The sequence below is a fragment of the Balaenoptera acutorostrata genome, chromosome 11, assembly GCF_949987535.1.
Source record: "Balaenoptera acutorostrata chromosome 11, mBalAcu1.1, whole genome shotgun sequence".
Classification (NCBI taxonomy): domain Eukaryota; kingdom Metazoa; phylum Chordata; class Mammalia; order Artiodactyla; family Balaenopteridae; genus Balaenoptera; species Balaenoptera acutorostrata.
In genome coordinates, this window is record NC_080074.1 from 49,548,318 (window position 1) to 49,568,445 (window position 20,128).

Sequence of the window (20,128 nt, forward strand, 5' to 3'; positions counted from 1 at the left end):
GCGCAGTGGTTGAGAATCTGCCTGCCGATGCAAGGGACACGGGTTCGAGCCCTCGTCTGGGAAGATCCCACATGCCGTGGAGCAACTGGGCCCGTGAGCCACAATTACTGAGCCTGCGTGTCTGGAGCCTGTGCTCCGCAACAAGAGAGGCCGCGACAGTGAGAGGCCCGCGCACCGCGATGAAGAGTGGCCCCCGCTTGCCACAACTGGAGAAAGCCCTCGCACAGAAACGAAGACCCAACACAGCCATAAATAAATAAAAATTAAAAATTAAAAATTTTTTTAAATAAAAATAAAAATTTTTTTTAAAAAGTAAGATTAAAATAAATAAATAAAACATCATTTGGTGTATGAGATACATCAAATTAAGTACCTCAAGTTACTATTCTATTTCATGATTATCTCTATCACTGCTATTATTAGTAGCTTAAGCTTATATGATTATTATATATGGTTATATATATGACATATATATATGATTTCATTCCATAGAAAAAAAATTATTAAAATAAATTGCATACCTGCTTGAGATTCCCACTTAAAGCTGCATAAATTGCTCTCTCATATCTATTAAAAAGCTCCTGAAATACAATGAATATAAATAAAATTGAACTACTGTTTTTCTTAGTATGTCAACTTTTTTCATAATCTGGAAATCTGCAGTGTCTTCTAAAATGAACTTATTTACTCACCTGACAGTCTCTAAACTTTAGTAAAAGATCTAGTGGGGGAATAAGAAGGAAGGACCCCTTAGTTTGACATAGCCAATGCTGAGATCTTCCTGAAAAGTCAAATATCTAAATTTCAAATACAGAGTGAAAGCAGATTCAAATCTAATGGATGCTTTGATTATTTATTATAGTCAATTTTTATTCCAGATAGAATCTGTATAGGTGTTTTCCCCTATAAAGTTTCTAAATACCTAATACTACCTGATACTGACCTAAGAACAACATCCAAACAAGGCACACTTGGAGCCTGTCACGCATCCGTTTGCATCAAATTCCTAAGTAGAATTAATTATATTCATCAAATTATCCCATTTTACTTCTGGATTCTATTAATGACATTTCCTGTTTTCTCATCATCCAAACAAGAGACTTCAGAGACCCTCACTATACAACTGAGTCCTCCTCTGCGTTGTTTCCAGTTTCTGGTCCTGACCATTTTTGTTCCCTTCTTTTCTACTCTCCATATTAACCCAGGACAGGCCCTTATTACTTAGTGTCTGAATAACTCTGACAGGCTCCTAACTAGTTTCTCAGTCTTTAGTTCAATCAATTTTAAGCCTATTTTCCACTGCCATGCTAATCTTCTTAAGGCACTGCTGTCATGTGCCCTCAAGGTTTTGACGGCTCACCACTATCTATGGTATGAAGTTCCCATTCCTTAGAGCAGCACTTGAGGACCACCACTGCCTGCTCCTAATTTACCTTTTTCAGTCATCTTCCCATTACAGTCAGTTCTGCTACAATGCTTGTTTTGAAAATGTGAATTTGTTCCAATGCAACTGATATATCAAGGAACGATTTGAACATAATATAAACTTCCCATTTCCTTATGCACAATTTTGTGCACAAGAAACAGCTGAATACAGAAAACACCACCTAACTGAACCAAGCCACTTGGAAATACACAAAACTGACACTCCTCAAACATCTACCAGCTCCCTGAGCTCTCCAGGTGTATGATAAGCTAAATCCATCCACACCAACTGTTACAATTTTGTTTCAATTCAGATAACCTCCTTCTATCACTTCTCAATAACTCACAAGCTGCAACCCTCTGACACCTCATTCCACAAGCAAACTCCAGTTCTTTTTCAAGGTAAACTGCCATATTTATTGCAGCATTTATGTGTTTATTTAACAGTGTGACACTGTGCTGTTTTTATTAAGTTTTTAACTTTTTATGTGTCACTGGTGGTTTTTGAGTACTGTGCTCTCAATTCCATTTTCCCTAAAAGCCCTGTGGATTTTCTGCACAATTTGTCACGCGGTAGTGATTTTCAGGAATGCGTAGGTGGTGTCATGACAGAACTGACTGTATTTCCTCTTGTGAGCCTTCTGCTCCAACCTGCTAAACCTACCTTCCCTTGAGTTTTCCCAACCTAGGCATCCTACCTAGAATTCCTTCCTCTGCTTTTCATGCCCAACAACTCAAATCCTAGTAATTTTTAAAAGATCGATTCAATTCTCTCTCTTTGGAAGCCAGCCCAGTGCTTAATCTGTGACTTCATTTGCTACATTTTTTTTGTATTTTTGCCTTATTTCAGTGCTTAATTCTTAGTACTCAGTGTGTCTGAATAACTCTGATTCATAAAGCCTGCCCTGTTCTTCAATTTGATTGGAAGTTCTTCGAAAACAGGAACTTTAGTCTTAAACTACTCTCAACATTTCACAGCATCTTCAGCAGGCCTTCAGTGAATTAACAGTAAAAATCAGTATCAGTAAATATTTTATTATATCTTACATCTTCTGCCATTCTCCAACAACTTATTTTCCAAATGCATCTATATGGATTCCCTTCAACATGTTCTAATTCTGTTCCTATAAAACAGTAAAAGAAATAAAGTTTATAGTTTAAAATGAGATCTCCTAATTTCAACAATTTCTAAAAACAAAAGCTATACTTCACAAAATTGCCATTTAGAGCTAAATATATCCCCAACTCTCAGAATAAAATCAATTAAAATACCTCCGTTAACATTGGGGTCATGATAGAGCTTCCAGCCTTCAAGTGTTGCAGCTCTCCATGCCTGACCACAGCGTTTGCAGAGTCGCTGTGCCTTCAGAAACAAGAAAGAGCGGTTGGTCATATAACCAATGCAGTACTGAAGAAGGACTTGTGCCTTAGAGAAAAGTACAAGCAATTTATGAGGATTAGATAACTTATGGCATAGATGTCACAAAGGATGGTGTAGACAATCAGTAATGGCGTTTCACTTTAGCCATATGCATGTCTTTCTGTGGTCTCTGCCCGCCTGCCTGCCTGCCTTCCTTCCTTCCTTCCTTCCTCCCTCTCTCCCTCCCTCCCTCCATGTGGTCCCTCCGTCCCTCCCTCCCTTCCTTCCTTCCTTCCTTCCTTTCTTTCTTTCCCTAATAGTCCCTTTGCTCTTTGATTCTGGGCTTACCACTAGGTGTCCATGGTGCCCACAGGCATGTAATTCTGCTAGAGACAAATGGGCTAAAGAGGCTGATGACCCCTGATTTATGAAAAAGTATTACAAAAACACTGTTAGTCTCTATAATGACAGGGTGCTATTGCTCATTCAGCCCAAAAAGATGATATTTCTTCATGTTAAATGTGACCAATCAGATGAGCTTGACATACCAGTGAGATAGAAACATGTTTGTTGGTCCATCATCTCTTTAGGAACCATCTCTCCCCATTCAGTTCATATGGTTTGAGTAGGTCATATGATTCCATCTCAGAACTCAAGGATTAGGCATGTGATCTAACAAGAACCACTCCCAGGACTCTTGCCGGAGATGTTGGGAAAGACAGACACTCCTTTTGCTGGGGTTGCTAGCTTGCAGGAGGATGTAAGGCTGGACCTGCTGGTGGCCATCACTGACACAAATGGCTTCTTCAGAATGAAGCCACAGAGAGGAGTGTCAAGAGCCTGGGAGAGACAGTATCCTAATGACATCTTCTAAGTCCCTGAATCTTGCTTTTACAACCAGATATAACCTTCTATACTTCTCTGTTCCATGAGACAATCAATCCCCCACCTGTAAGTAATTTGAGTTGGGCTTCTGTCGTTTGAACCTACAGAATCTGATTAATACAACCAGTTAAGGGACTTCCCTAGTGGTCCAATGGTGAAGACTCCACACTCGCAATGCAGGGGGCCCAGGTTTGATCCCTGGTTAGGGAACTAGATCCCACATGCTGCAACTAAGAGCCCACATGCCGCGACTAAAAGATATCACACGCCACGACGAAGATCCTGCATGCCATGACTAAGACCCGGCACAGCCAAATAAATAAAAATAAATAAATAAATATTTTTTAAAAAATTGAACCAGTTAAAAAGTATCATACCCAAAACATCATTTTGGATTTATGACTTTTAAAAATTATGAAAGCTATGTAGCAACATGGAAAAATATTTTTAAAATATTTGATATGCTATCTAAAAAAGGCAGGACAAAATCTGAATGCAAAACCTTAAAAACATTTTTCTAAGTGAAATTAGCCAGACACAAAAGAACAAATATTGTATGATTCCACTTACATGAAATAGCTAGAATAGGCAAATGCAGAGACAGAAAGTAGATTAGGTTACCAAATGCTGAGAGAAAGGGGAAATTGGGAATTACTGCATAATGGTTACAGAGTTTCTGCTTGGGGTGATGAAAAAGTTTTAGAAACATAGTGGTGATGGTTTTGCAACACTGTGAATGTAATTAATGTCACTGAAATTTACACTTGAAACTGGTTAAAATGACAAATTTTGTTATATATCTTTTATCACAATGAAAAAATCAATACTGTAATATACCAAAACTATTGACTTATTCACTTTAAATGGGTGAATTGTATGGTGTTTGAGTTGTATCTCAATAAAGATGTTAAAAAAGAAAAAACCCTGGAAGTATACTATGTTTACGATTATATTAAAAAGATGTACGAAAGAAAAAGGTTTGTAAGTAAATTTTAAAACCCCACTATCTGTGATTATGTAAAGGTAGTGGGACCTTGAGAGTTTTTATTTTTCAAGGCTTTCAATAATGTGATTATATTTTTGTTCTTAAAAATACATCCTTGTTTGCCATTGTGATTCCTAGTATCCTGCACATCACCTGGCAGAGTGGCTGGGACTCAAATATTTTCTGAACAAATGAGTACGTGTTACTTCTTTTCTTTCTTTCTTTCCTTTTTTTTTTTGGGCCGCGCCACCCACGTGGCTTGCAGGATCTTAGTTCCCCAGTCAGAGACTGAACCCAAACCCTCGGCAGTGAAAGCTCGGAGTCCTAACCACTGGACCGCCAGGGAATTCCCCTTCTTTCCTTAATTAAAAAATAAGAATGATGTTTAATAATCCAACACTTACTACTATAAAAAATTACTTAATATATGCTAGTGGTTTGTAACACAGAACAAACAACACTTTGAGCTAACATATTTCTATCTAAAGAACATCGCCGAGAGTACAGCAAAACAGGTACAACATAATATCTGAAGCTTGAAGCTCCTATGCATCAGACTACCTCATCTAAAAAGTCCACAAAGCCATCCAGTAAGCTGTCTAATCACATACTTCACATCTTACACACAAGACCTTAACTATCACAAAGGAGGTTACTTTTTTTTTTTTAATATATTTATTTATTTGTTTTTATTTTTGGCTGTGTTGGGTCTTTGTTCTGTGCGCGGGCTTTCTCTAGTTGCAGCGAGTGGTGCGCAGGCTTCTCACTGTCGTGGCTTCTCTTGTTGCAGAGCACGGGCTCTAGAGCGCAGGCTCAGTAGTTGTGGCACACGGGCTTAGTTGCTCCGTGGCATGTGGGAATCTTCCCGGGCCAGGGATCGAACCCATGTCCCCTGCATTGGCAGGCAGATTCCCACCCACTGCACCACCAGGGAAGCCCAGGAGGTTACATTTTAAAGAGGTGAAGTTAAAAGGAAGAAATTTGAGGGGATCATAGTCTTCAAATGCTAGACAGTGTCAACTAGAAGAGCAATTAGGGTCAGACTTATTCTTAACTCTTAAAAATCCAAACTAGAAATAGGGACTTCCCTAGTGGCGCAGTGGTTAGGAATCTGCCAACCAATGAAGGCGACACAGGTTCAAGCCCTGGTCCAGGAAGATCCCACATGCCACAGAGCAACTAAGCCCATGCACCACAACTACTGAGCCCGTGCGCCTAGAGCCCGTGCTCCACAACAAGAGAAGCCACCGTAATGAGAAGCCTGCGCACCGCAATGAAGAGTAGCCCCAACTCGCCGCAACTAGAGAAAGCCCACGTGCAGCAATGAAGACCCAACGCAGCCATAAATAAATGTACTAAAAAAAAAAAAAAAAAAAGTCTTCATTGAATTTGTTAAAAAAAAAAATCCAAACTAGAAATAATGGGGCTATGCCTAGGGTATGCAGTACACTAATGGGAAGGCAAAGTTTGACTTCTTACAAAGAATTTTCTACCAGAGTTGTGTAAAATGAAGTGCACTGCTTTCTGAAGTAATGTGTTCTTTATCACTAGAAATGTTGGAACGGGAGTTAGATCCAGAAATACTGTGAAAAAGATTACTGCATTGAGGAGGCACTCTCAGTGGTCACAAAGATCCTTTCCAACTTACAGTCTGTGACTTTTTGATATTGGACAAGCAGGGTATACATCATTTACCTCTTCTGTCATTCCAGCACGAATCAGAGTGAAAAGATATTTAAGTAATCTGACTTCATCTTCTCTATCCAGATCATCAAGGGGCATCTTCTGTCTTATGGGAGCATCAGGGTCCTACAAAAATTAATTAATTAATTAAATCATCAACTATAAATTCTTTATATGCACATACAATTTAAACATCATCAAGAGATGATAAATGTCTCCTGAATTACATACTGAAATAAATTCACTGAATTTAGTTAAGTAACAAAGGGAATGAAAGTGTCACAAGTGTCCCAAATAGCCACATAGCTGTCTGCTGCCCATTCAAAACAGACTCTGTTGGCCCACAAAGGTGCATACTTCAGTCACGCAAGCTGGAAACAGCCCTAGTCCAGCCCAGCAGCTCTAGAAATTCTACTCATAATTCAAGCTGACTGGAGCTTCACCCTGTTGTAGCAACTACATGGCCCAGTTAATCCTAAACAGAATGAGGCCTAGATGGAGAATGAGCAGAGGAGAAACTGCAGGAATCACAATGCATTCTGTGACTAGAAGGTACTTAGCTGGTTCTTTCTGAGAACATATAAGAGAGCCCAGTATGGGACTAATGCTACACAAAGCACACCAACACCCAACAAAAGAAATGTTAAAACAGATTTCTAATAAATACCTCCACCCTCAGTTATTCCTACCAACTACCTTTCACAAATAAAAAGAAATGTGCCTTTGAACACTGGGGATAACATAGTGTCCTCATTTTTGCGGCAAAGAGCACACATGATCTACGTCAGCGGTCCCCAACCTTTTTGGCACCAGGGACCGGTTTCGTGGAAGACAATTTTTCCACAGACGGCAGGGGGGGTGGGGAGGGGAGCTGGTTCAGGCAGTAATGGGAGCGATGGGGAGCGGCAGATGTAACTTCGCTCACTTGCCTGCTGCTCACCTCCTGTTGTGTGGCCCGCTTCCTAACAGGCTGCGGACTGGGGGTTGGGGACCCCTGATCTACATGATGAATTTGAGATGAAAAGCTATCTTAATGTGACTTTAAAAGAGGAGTAATTCTTATTCCAAATGTTACTGAGTAATATCATTATCAATTCAAAAACTGGAAGGCATAATAGGTCAATTGGCTAGTTTCACAAATATTTTGCAGACAGATATAATCATTCAATTATGGAACATGGTTTCTTTCTGGCAAAAGGAAATCACCACTTTCCAGATGTTAAGGGTAAATGATTTTTAGTTGCTTGCTACAGGGGTAATTTTGCTACAATTTATTACAAGAACTTTCAGTAGTTTCCAAATAATTTTCATCAAAACACACTTTTGTTACCAAATGGAATTTTACCTATTTTTTCGACTGCTACTTACTTCTCTCACTCTTCACTATAAACATTTAATTCACATGCCTCCACCTATCACAAAGCTCTGTTCCTTCATTTCTACAATAATTAGACTCCCGTTCTTTTCAAATCCACTGTTACTCCTATAACTCATATCCTAGAATGACCCTTCTAACCTCAAGCTAATTCACAAAGCTTTATTTTTTTCCCCTGCTTTCTATATAAAAGAGCTTTCATAGGTCACCACCTTACAGCTGCAGAGTCAAACCTTGCTATAAAGTCAAAATTAATTTGTTTTAATGCTGGCAAATCAAGAACACTTTCTATACTTTCTTTTACAATTTACAATCTATAGACCACAGATGGGTTCAAATATATGCCATCAAATTCAAACGCAACTTAGTACTTTTTAGAGTTAAATAGTATATGCAGCCCTTCAGGAAGCTAAAACAATGATCCAAGAAAATAAAAATTCTCAGCCTTTAGGAATAAAAATCACTTAACTTTGAAGGCAACTTCCATTTCAAAGAACACTTACCAATTCAGTGACAAGAGGACGGACACTTCCTATGTAAGAAGAGAGTTGCCGCTGTTTCAAGGTATGCAGAGTATTTTCCCTGAAAGAATAAGTACAACTTTTTTTTAAACGAGGAATTTTAATAGGTCTACTTAAAAAAGTCAAGTCAAGGAAAGAAAGAGAGCACAAACTCAGAAAAAACATGCAAAACGCTAATATAAAAGGGCATTTTAGCTCAGATGACTAATGATGTTGAGCACTTTTTCATGCCTTATTGGCCATTCACCTATCTGCTTTTGTGAGGAATCTGCTCAAATCTTTGTCCTTTTTATCCAGCTGTCTTCTTGCTACTGAGTTGTAGTTCTTTATGAACTACAGGTTCTTTATGTTTCTTCCAGTCTGCGGATTGCCACCAATTCCTTTTCTCAATGATGTCTTTTAATGAGGTTTTAATTTCGATGAAGTCAAATCAATCTCTTTCTCCTGATTACTGCTTTCTGTGACAATCGCTTATTCTCCAAGTCACAAAAATGTCCTCTTATGTTTTCCTCTAAGAGCTTTACAGTTTTAGCTTTTACATTGGGGATTATGATCCATCTTGAATTAACTGTTGGGTACAGTGTGAGGGAGGTATCAAGGTTAATCTTTGTTCACATAGATATGCAGTTTTTTCCTGCATGGTTTGTTCAAAAGACATTCCTTTCCCCACTGGATTGCTTTGATGCCTCATTAAAAACCAAATGACCACAGAAGTGTGGCTCTGTTTTAGGATTCTCTATTCTCTTCTATTGATTGGCAAGAAAAGGAGCCTAACTCATAAAAAACTTGTAAAAACCTTAACAGGACATATTAACTTAAAAATTTTTTTTTTCTGAAAATGAAAATTTCTCTTTCTCTCAGAAAAACCACAACTAACCAAGATTTAAGATTTAAAAAAAAAAAAATTGGGCTTCCATGGTGGCGCAGTGGTTAAGAATTTGCCTGCCAATGCAGGGGACACGGGTTCGAGCCCGGGTCTGGGAAGATCCCACATGCCGCGGAGCAACTAAGCCCGTGAGCCACAACTACTGAGCCTGCGCGTCTGGAGCCTGTGCTCCCAACAAGAGAGGCCGCGATAGTGAGAGGACCCTGCACTGCGATGAAGAGTGGCCCCCGCTCGCCGCAATTGGAGAAAGCCCTCGCACAGAAACGAAGACCCAACACAGCCAAAAATAAATTAATTAATTAATTAATTAAAAAAAAAATTTGGTAGCACTAATTTCCTAGTTAAGCAGAGAAAAAAAAAAATGATTTATAGACTTGATACATATATAATGTTACTGAATTCAAAGGCAAACTGAACTTTTTCTTTAAATCTTGAAATAAACTGTCCCTTTAACCTAGGGGTGCTTGCTTTCTGGTTTCAAGGTCTTACAATAATTTAGAAGCACTGAAGGATGCAGGGAAAAGAAATTAAAAAACAAAAACAAAAACACATACAAGTAGCTAGAAACATGGGAGAATTGTCTTCTTGATAATCAAATTATGATTATTAAGAAAATATGGCAAAGTGATTGTTTGAAAACGTGAATCAGACCATGTCATTCTTTTATTCTCAAGGCTTCCCATCACACTTAGAATAAAGTCCCAAACCCTTACCTTGGCTACCTGTAAAAGTCCTATATAAGCTGGCTCTCTTCAATCTCATTTCCTACCATTCTTTTCTTTGCTGTGTTCACACTGGTCTCCTTGTGCAAATGCTTTACCTTCTTAGAGTCTCTGTAGTTCCTGTTCTTGCCCTGAACACTTGTCCCTCAAATTTTTGCATGTCTGGCCTCCTTTATTTCTTAAAAACCTCTTATTCTTATTACCTGTTACTTCCTTAGAGAGGCCTTCCCTGGTCACCTTTTCTACTTAAAGTAACTCCCATTACCATCCTCTATCCATCAACTCTGATTCTTTTTTTTTCTTTCAAAGCTCTTAGCACCCAATAGGATATATATTTATTTGCTGTCTAACTCTCCTATACAATTATAAATTCCACAAAGGCAGGGTTTTTATCTGTTTTGCTCACAGACTGAGTTCAGTAAGAACTGAATAAATATTTGTTGAAAGATGAATAAACAAAACCAACATTAAATGACTTCAACAATAAAAGTTTAGTGACTTACCAATATACTGACTTTGCATAGAACTCAATATTATCCGAAAAATCTCCAATCTCATCTTTGGCAATGCTCTCCAACCAATCTACCACCAGCTAGGAAAGGGGGGGAAAAGGAGTATTAACTATAAAATCTGTAAGTATTTTCTTTGAAGTAGTATTACTCCTACCATTAATTTTTTAAAAAAGGGTTTCTAATTCAAAAATACCAAGTAACAATTTTTTCTATCACTGTTTTTACTTTTTAAAGATGTATAAATATTATGGTAAAATATATTTTCTATAGGAATAATAGTTTTTAACAGGCTATTCCTGGAAATGGTGGGGCTATTATTTGAAAACAAAAAACAAGGTTCTTACTTCTTTTTAATTATAAATTAAAAGATCAAAAAGAAAAAAATTAAGAAAAAAGTTTGACTTAAAAAACTTCATTTCTTTTATGTCATTTACCTTTCTCCATATTTCACCAAAAAAAATGTAAAAATTCTAGTCATACCTGACTTTGTCGGACAAGTGAATCTCTCTGAAATAATGCTTCCACAACTGCTTTTTCACTGGCATTAAGAACCTGTTAAAAAAAAAATGGTGGAAAGAAAGAAAAGAAGATCCTCAAGAACATTATTTCAACAGAAAGGTAAGAGAATCTGAAATAAGTATATTTAACCACCCATAACCATTTTAACATAGCAAATCTGTACATTCACCTTTGAAAAAATTTTATAAGTAAGTTTCAGACTGCTAGATCAATGTGCAGCTGCTCTTACTTGATATTTTAATTCTTGGTTATGCTTAAAATTTTTAAGTTCTATTTCCCCAGAGATGTTGTTTTCGGGAAAAATAAAACACAAAACAAAATGAAGCAAATCATAATAAAGGGTAGGATGCAGTCATGGGGCATATTAGGAAACTAACATTTAAAAACTTTAGGACTTCCCTGGTGGCGCAGTGGTTAAGAATCTGCCTGCCAATGCAGTGGACATGGGTTCAAACCCTGGTCTGGGAAGATCCCACATGCTGCAGAGCAACTAAGCTCGTGTGCCACAACTATTGAGCCTGTGCTCTAGAACCCGCAAGCCACAACTACTGAGCCCACGTGCCACGACTACTGAAGCCCACACGCCTAGAGCCTGTGCTCCACAACAAAAGAAGCCACCGCAATGAGGAGCCCGCGCATGGCAACGAAGAGTAGCCCCCACTCGTCGCAACTAGAGAAAGACTGCACGCAGCAACGAAGACCCAACGCAACCAAAAATAAATTAATTAATTAGAAAAACAAAAAACAAGGTAACTTCCTTCCAACTGGCAAAATCAAATGATTGATGGCAGAGTAAACATCTTCACACACTGTGAGAGTGTAAACTAGTACATTTCATTAGGAAGGCAACATGACAAACTCTATCAAACTTTGTCCCAACAATTCACTTCCAGAAATATAGGAAATACTCAAATATGTAGGTAAGTGTGAAGAATGTTCACTGCATTACTGATAACTATAGCAAAAATACTGGGAACAAATATGTCCAGCAGAATGTCTGAAAAAAATTATGGCACATTTATACTTTGGCATACTATGAAAAAATACGGTAAACGTATACAAATTGACATGAAAAAACTAAGAAATATTGATGATTAATAAAAAATTCTCAGTATAAGGTATAAATGAAATCATACTATATGGTAAAAAAGAAAAAAACACCAAACCAACCCCCCTCCCCCAAAAACTACGTGTATGTATAGAGCAGGGAGACTAGATGAAGCTATTGCCATAATTCCTGCAAAAAATGATGAAGGCTTTGGCTTAAGTGGTGGCAACAGGAACAGAGATGAGAGGTCAGGGTCGGAACAGAAGAGCTAGAGTGAGCAAGATCTGATGATGGACTAAATTTTGAGATGAGGCAGAGAGCAGGGTCTAAACCCTGGCTACTCAGAGTGTGGCTTACAGACCAACAGCATCAGCACCACCTGCGAGTCTCTTAAAAATGCAGAACCTTAGGCCCCTCCCCAGACCTACTGAACCACAATCTGCATTTTAACAAGATCCCCAGGTGACTCATGTGCACAGTCAAGTCTGAGAAGTGCTGGCTTAGGGAACACTTGGGTTCCTTGGAAAGTTGGCTATGGTGCCATCCACTGAAGGACCAAAGTGGGTTTGACTTTTGACAGGTTGGAGTTTCAGTGCTTGAAAATTATTTTGCTTTAAAAGAAAGAAATACAGTTGACCCTTGAACAATGCAAGGGTTAGGGCACCGATCCTCCTTACAGTCGAAAATCCAAATGTAACTTTACAGTTGGTTCTCTGTACTGCTCATTCCTCTGTAACCGAGGTTCTGTACCTGAGGATTCAACCAACTGCAGACCGTGTAGTACCGCAGTATGTATTTAGTGAAAAAAATCTGTGTGTTAAGTGGACCCACACAGTTCAAACCCGTGTTGTTCAAACGTTAACTGTAGAAGGTGCTGACTTTTGAAGGGGGGTCAACGTGGCTGAGTTCCCCTGGGTCTGCTGGGAGGAAAAGAAAAATATGGAAAGACCATTTACAGAATGAGACAGAGCCTGGGGACTCATTCCCTTCAGGCTCTATCTTCTCTCTGCTTGGAGTCTCTAGGAGAGAACAAAATATATTCTAGCGCTGCAGAGAAGTTTGCACAATTTAACAACTTGACTGATACCTTTACTAGGACCCAAGTCACTGAATCCTGCAACACTTCACCCAGACTGCATTAAAAAAAGGCTTCTGCTGAATGGCCTGAGGGATCACTCCCTCAAATTTCCTAGGAGGTCAATGTTTGATTTTGAGGATAATGAGGCATAGCCTTCATTGTCTTGGAGGATCCTTTGTCTGAAGGAAGGCATCTCTAGAACACTGTGGTTGACCTTCCCAAGGTTCAACTAAACATTTCAAAATGACATTCTCAACTTGATCTTCAAAAAAAACCCCACAAAACTGTGTGTATATATGTATAAAGATGCAGAGAAAAATGTCTGGTAGAATACGTACTAAATTGTTAGAACAGTGAGAGGGATAAAAGAGAACTTTAAACTTTTACTCTATAATGTAGATCAATTTTGATTATTGTATCTTTTATTTACTTGTAAAAATTTTAAAATGAAGAAACTCTAGATGGAGGGTCAAAAATCAAATTCTACTACTAAAAATATTTGAATTTTTAAGCATTTATAAAGGAAAAAATTTAATATAAAACTTACAGTAATTACAAACATACTTTCATCTTCTAATGCAGACTGTATTCTGTCTCTGGGGAAAAATAACACAAAATGAAAAAGCCTTATTTCACATGAGTAAATGAAATCACCTTTTTAAGCTAGATACATGCAGAAACCTGCATTCCATCCACTGTAAACAAATGAGTTTCCAATTAACTTAGCCAACATGTTTTTAAAAGCAAAAATCAAGTAGTAAATGCCTTCTGAATCTAATACTGACATCTGAACACAAATGATATTTACTGAAGATACAAACTGCAAAGTCTTTAATGGCTACCTGCTAAAGCATACACTTAACTTTTCAATGTTTTCACAGGGCCAAAATGAAAAAATATAATTTTCTCTCAAGATTTTCTCATTAGGATGAGAAAGTAACAGAATGAGAGCCAAAACCAACAAGCATCTGAGAGAAGAAAAATTTGGTTAACTTCTCTCAAACTTCCACATTACATAAAGTGTATCTGTCAGTTCTTTTTCTTAATCTATCCTCTTCTAAATATTGCCATATTTTTAGCACTTTCCTTAAATCTTTACACGTATCCAATTTTTGGTAGCTACCGGCTTTGTGATTAATATTCCCCTTTCCTCGTTAACTCACTTCTGACAACTAAGGCATTAGAAATGGTTAAGTATCACAAAATGGCAGAACCTATTTCCAAACACATCTTACTCTAACTTCCAAGTTAATCTGCCAGTTTATTTCTCTTTGAAGTCCTACACAACTTTACCTATACAAAGAAGCCAGCAGCCTCCACGTGACCATCTCCTGTTGAAGAAGCCAGAGCATACTGGCTGTTTTTGAAAACTTTTGAAGTCCAGGTGTTGCTCGGCTCACTATTTTACTCAGTATATTCACCTGAATTAAAAATACAAATGTAATAAGGTTTTCTATAATTTTGAGTCACAACTTTGTATTCTTCAAGTACATAGTGCTAAAACTAATTATATATATTTTATATATGTACCTATTTATATTATAAATGTTTTTTCCTGTCTATTGTCTTTTTTAAATTGAGTGTAATATAACATTCCCACTAGAAATGGCCTTAATTTGAAGTAAGGTGTGTTTATGTGGGTATATATGTAAAAGTTTAACAGACTCTAGACTTCAGATTCAACAATAACAGCCATGAGTACGTTTTTCTCCTTGTACATCAACCCAGAAGATAAGCTAAATCTAACCTACACCCAACAAAATCATAACATGAACCAACAGAGCAGCAATGAAAATTAAAAGTAAGGTATCTTCAAATTTTATCTGAAAAATTTATACCATATAAAAAAATCAAGAAAAATATTTTCCTAAGACTGGTACCAAAACATTGTCGTTTCTAACCAAACCTTAACCAAAATCCCTCCTTGCTGTAAAACAGTAGTTCTTAACCATCTGAGGACTTTTTGTGGAAGTCTAATGAAAGATATGGATGTTCCTCACAGACACACACCAAATTATTTAATATGAGGTTTAAGGACCCAGGGTAAAAGAAACCTTTCTCAAAGGTTATGAATATTACTCCTTATCAAGGGCAATTAAGAGACAGGATTGGTCTCATTCAGAAAATGAAGAATCACTACCAAAACAACAGGTTTCCCCACCCTTTAAAAAGTATTCACAAAGTAATGTTACTTCTGTCTTAAGGCCAGTGTTTAATAAAAGTATTATCTGTATTTCTCATTCCTTTAATAAATTCTCTATTGGAATCCTAACTCCAGTGATTCACTAGGTGATTATTATTGCTTTTGTTATTTAATGAAGCTACTGCTTTTATAATGGAACAATTCAGAAATTGGTTATTGAACTAGTATTAAATGCTCAAAAAATGTTGGCTATTACTATTATTTCAATTATTCTTGAATGCAATTGTTTCTTGAAGTCCTTTCCTTTCCTTTAAAAGAGACTTAATTTTTTGAGCAGTTTTAGGTTCACAGCAAAACTAAGTAGGAAGTACAGCGAGTTCCCATTACTTTCTGCCCCCAAATACACACAACCTAACCCCCCACTATCAATATCCAGTACCAGAGTGGTACGTTTGTTACAGTCACTGAAGCTACATTGACATGTCATTACTACTGAAAGTCCATAGTTTACACAAGGGTTCACTCTTGGTGTTGTACATTCTATGGGTTTTGACAAATGTATAATGACATGTATCCCTCATAATAATATCACACAGAATAATGTCACTCCCCTAAAAATCCACTGTGCTCCACTTTCCATCCTTACCGCCCTTTGAACCCTGGCAACTGCTAATCTTTTTATTCTCTTTAAGTTTTCCCTTTTCCAGAGTATCGTATAGTTGCAATCACACCATATGTAGCCTTGGCATATTGGCTTCCTTCACTTAGTGATATGCATTTCGGGTTAATCCTCATCTCTTTATGGCTTGATAGCCCATTACTTTTAAGGGCTGTATAATATTCCACTGTCTGGATGAACCACAGTTGATTTACCCATTCACTTACTGAAGGCATCTTGATTGCTTCCAAATTTAGGCTATTATGAATAAAGCTGCTATAAACATCTATGTGCAGGCTTTTGTGTGGACATATATTTTAAACTCTTTTGGGTAAATACCAAAGAGTATGAATGTTAGATTATATGGTAAGAGTATGTTTAGTTTTGTAAGAAACTGAGACACTGTCTTCCAAAGTGGCTGTACCATTTTCCATTCCCACCAGCAATGAATGAGAATTCTTGTTCTACACCCTTGCCAGCATTTGGTTTTGTTAGTGTTTTGGATTTTGGTCATTCTAACAGGTGTATAGTGGCATCTTGTTGTTTTAATTTGCTATTCCCTAATGATATATGATGTGTTTTTTTAAATTTTTATTTTATATTGGAGTATAGTTGATTTACAATGCTGTCTTGACATATGATGTTAAGCATCTTTTCCCATACTTATTTGCCAGCTGTAGATCTTCTCTGGTGATGTGTCTGTTTACATGTTTTGTCCATTTCTCAGTTAGATTGTTCATTTTCTTACTGTTGAGTTTTAAGTTCTTTGTATATTTTGGGTTTTCCTTTTTCAAAGATGCAGAATCCTTTTGTCCTTAAAAGAAATATTATACGGACTCTCAAAGTGTAAAAAGCAGAGCTGCTCTGGCTGACCTCCTAACCATGCCACACTTGTCGCTACGCCCCAAGACATCCTCCTTAAATTTGGCATAGAAATTCACAAGTTGATGCTGTTCAAAAAAAACTTAAGAGTACTGAAGTCTGACCAGCAATGCAGTGAAATTAACTTACCTGACTAATACAAATGTTTTCATACTCTTCCACAAGGTCAAAAACTGTAGTTGAAGAGTGCTTCAAAAAAGACTGCAGGAAATCAGAAAACATACTCATGGATGCTAGAACACAATAAAAAGAAAAGGAACAGAGTTAAATGACATACTTCTAGGTAATTCTGTTTGTTTTAAAAACTTAAAAACATAGCTACAGATCCTTTTTTTTAACTGCTGTATTTTTAAAAATATATAATTGTGGTAAAATACAGATAACAAAATTTACCATTTTTAAGCATACACTTCAGTAGCAGTAAGTACATACACAGTGCTGTGTTACCATCACCACCATGGGACCACAGAACTCTGCATTTTGCAAAACTAAACTCAGGATAGCCAAGGCAATCCTGAGAAAAAACAAAGCAGAAGGCATCACACTTCCTGATTTCAAACTACACTACAAAGCTATAGTATTCAAAACAGTACTGGCATAAAAACAGACACATAAACCAATGGAAAAGAATGGAGAGTCCAGAAATAAACTCCCACATATATGGTCAATTAATATTTGACAAGGGAGCCAAGAATGTTGAATGGGGAAAGGATAGTTTCTTTAATAAATGGTGCTGGAAAAACTGGATAACTGCATGCAGAAAAACAAACTCAGACCCCTATCTTAGACCACTCATAAAAATGAACTTGAAATGAATTAAAAACTTAAATAAGACCTGAAACTGTAAAATTCCTAGAAAAAAAATGTAGGGAAAAAGTTCCTTGACACTGGTCTTGGCAATACTTTTTGGATATGACACCAAAAGCACAAGCAATAAAAGCAAAAAATCAACAAGTGGGACTATATCAAACTAAAAGGCTCTATACAACTAAACAATCAACAAAATGAAATGGCAACCTATGGAATGAGAGAAAATATTTGCAAACTATATATCTGATAAGAAGTTAACCTCCAAAATATATAAAGAATTCATAAAATTCAAAAACAAACAATCTGATTTAAAAATGGGCAGAGGAACTGAACAGACATTCCTCCAAAGACATATAAATGGCCAACAGGTACCTGAAAAGATGCTCAACATCACTAATCATCAGGGAAATACAAATCAAAACTACAATGAGATATCACCTCACATCTGTTAGAATGGCTATCATCAATAACACAAGAAATAACAAGTGTTGGTGAAGATGTGGAGAAAAGGGAACCTTTGTGCACTATTGATGATAATGTAAACTGGTTCAGCCACTATGGAAAACAGTATGGAGGTTCCTCAAAAAATTAAAAATAGAACTACCATATGATCCAGCAATACCACTTCCGGGTATATATTCAAAGGAAATGAAAACAGGCTTTCAAAAAGGTATCTGTACTTCCACACTTACTGCAGCATTATTCATAATAGCCAAGACAGGGAAAAAACCCAAGTGTCCATCACCAGATAAATGGATAAAGAAGTGGTATATATATACAACAGAATATTATTCAGCCATGAGAAAGAAAGCGATCCTGCTATTTGTGACAGGATAGACCCTGAAGGCACTAAGTAAGATAAATCTGACAGAGAGAGACAAATACTGTACTATTATCACTCATGAGGAATCTAAAAAAGCCAAACTCATAGAAACAGAGAGTGGAATGGTGGTTTCCAGGGGCTAGAGGGTGGGGGAATTGAGAGATGTTGGTTAAAGGGTACAAATTTGCAGTTAGAAGATGAGTAAATTCTGGAAATCTAATGCACAGCATTGACTTTAATCAATAAATCTGTATCACATAGTTGAAAGTTGCTAGGAGACTAGATCTTAAATATTCTCACCACAGAAATGATAATTATGTGATGTGAAAGTATGATGGAGGTGTTAGCTAACACTAATAATATGCAAGTGTATCAAAGCAATATGTCGTACACCTTAAACTTACAGAATGTTATGTCAATTATACCTCAAAAAAAAAAAGAAAAAACAATCCTAAAACTATAACTCCCCATTCTCCCCTTTCCCTAGACCTTGGCAACCATTATTCTACTTTCTATGTCTATGAGTTTGACTACTCTAGGTGCCTCACATATGTGGAATCATACAGTATTTGTCCCTATGCCACTGGTTTATTTCATTTAGCATAATGTCCGCAAAGTACATTCATGTTGTAGCATGTGTCTGAATTATATGCCACTGTAAGTATATACCACATTTTGTTTATCCTTCATCCATCAATGGACATTTGGGTTGCTTCTACCTTTTAGCCATTATGAATAATGGGGCTATAAACGAGGGAACACAAATCTCTTTAAAATCCTGTTTTCACTTCTTTTGGGTATACACCCAGAGGTAGAATTGCTAAATCATATGGTAACTCTATTTTTAATTTTTTGAGGAACCACCACTGTTTACCATTTCACATTCCCACCAACAATGTACAAGAGCTCCAATTTCTCCACATCCATGCCAACATTTGTTATTTTCTGTTTGTTTGGGGTTTTTCTGTTTTTGTGGGTTTTTTTGACAGTAGCCATCCTAATGGGTTCAGGTGGTGTCTCATGGTTTTGATTTGCTTTTCCTTAATGCAAATTATTACTTAATAATGCAACATTACTGATGTTGAGCAAATTTTCATGTGCTTATTGGCTACTTTTATATCTTCTTTGGAGAAATGTCTAAAAGTCCTCTGTCCATTTTCAATTGAGTTGTTTGTTTTCTGTTATTGTTGAGTTGTAGGAGTTCTTTCTACATACTGAATATTAATCTCTTATGAGATATATGATTTGCAAATATATTCTCCCACTCTGGGTTTCCTTTTCACTCTGTTGTTCTTTTGACACATATTTTGATGTAGTCCAATTTATTTTGTCTTTTGTTACCTACAAGTCTTTTAAGATTCCAAAATGTATTATTCAGTAGTCTGTTGACCATTACTACAAAACCAAATTAATTTTTTTTAAAAAAAGTAAGGGCTTCCCTGGTGGTGCAGTGGTTGAGCGTCTGCCTGCCAATGCAGGGGACACGGGTTCGAGCCCTGGTCTGGGACGATCCCACATGCCGTGGAGCAACTGGGCCCGTGAGCCACAACTACTGAGCCTGCGCATCTGGAGCCTGTGCTCCACAACAAGAGAGGCCGCGATAGTGAGAGGCCCATGCACCGCGATGAAGAGTGGCCCCCACTTGCCGTAACTAGAGAAAGTCCTCGCACAGAAATGAAGACCCAACACAGCCATAAATAAATAAATAAATAAATAAATGGATCATCACGTTTAAAAAAAAAAAAAAAGTAAGGGCTTCCCTGGTGGTGCAGTGGTTGAGAATCTGCCTGCCAATGCAGGGGACACGGGTTCG

At 37.3% G+C, this 20,128-nt stretch overlaps 1 protein-coding gene across 3 annotated transcripts in view; it reads right to left on the reverse strand.

The window, feature by feature from the left end:
* Window positions 1–20,128, reverse strand: part of NUP107 (nucleoporin 107) — a 43,781-nt gene that overhangs the window by 15,605 nt on the left and 8,048 nt on the right. For all 3 annotated transcript variants that reach the window (XM_007195048.2, XM_028162044.2, XM_028162045.2), the window contains 10 exons: window positions 16,812–16,915; window positions 14,293–14,420; window positions 13,547–13,595; window positions 10,835–10,906; window positions 10,346–10,434; window positions 8,217–8,295; window positions 6,351–6,464; window positions 2,698–2,788; window positions 2,473–2,549; window positions 522–581 (listed from right to left, as the gene is read on the reverse strand). In XM_007195048.2, coding sequence (XP_007195110.2) covers window positions 522–581; window positions 2,473–2,549; window positions 2,698–2,788; window positions 6,351–6,464; window positions 8,217–8,295; window positions 10,346–10,434; window positions 10,835–10,906; window positions 13,547–13,595; window positions 14,293–14,420; window positions 16,812–16,915 — 863 coding nt within the window. The remainder of the gene's footprint in view (window positions 1–521; window positions 582–2,472; window positions 2,550–2,697; window positions 2,789–6,350; window positions 6,465–8,216; window positions 8,296–10,345; window positions 10,435–10,834; window positions 10,907–13,546; window positions 13,596–14,292; window positions 14,421–16,811; window positions 16,916–20,128) is intronic.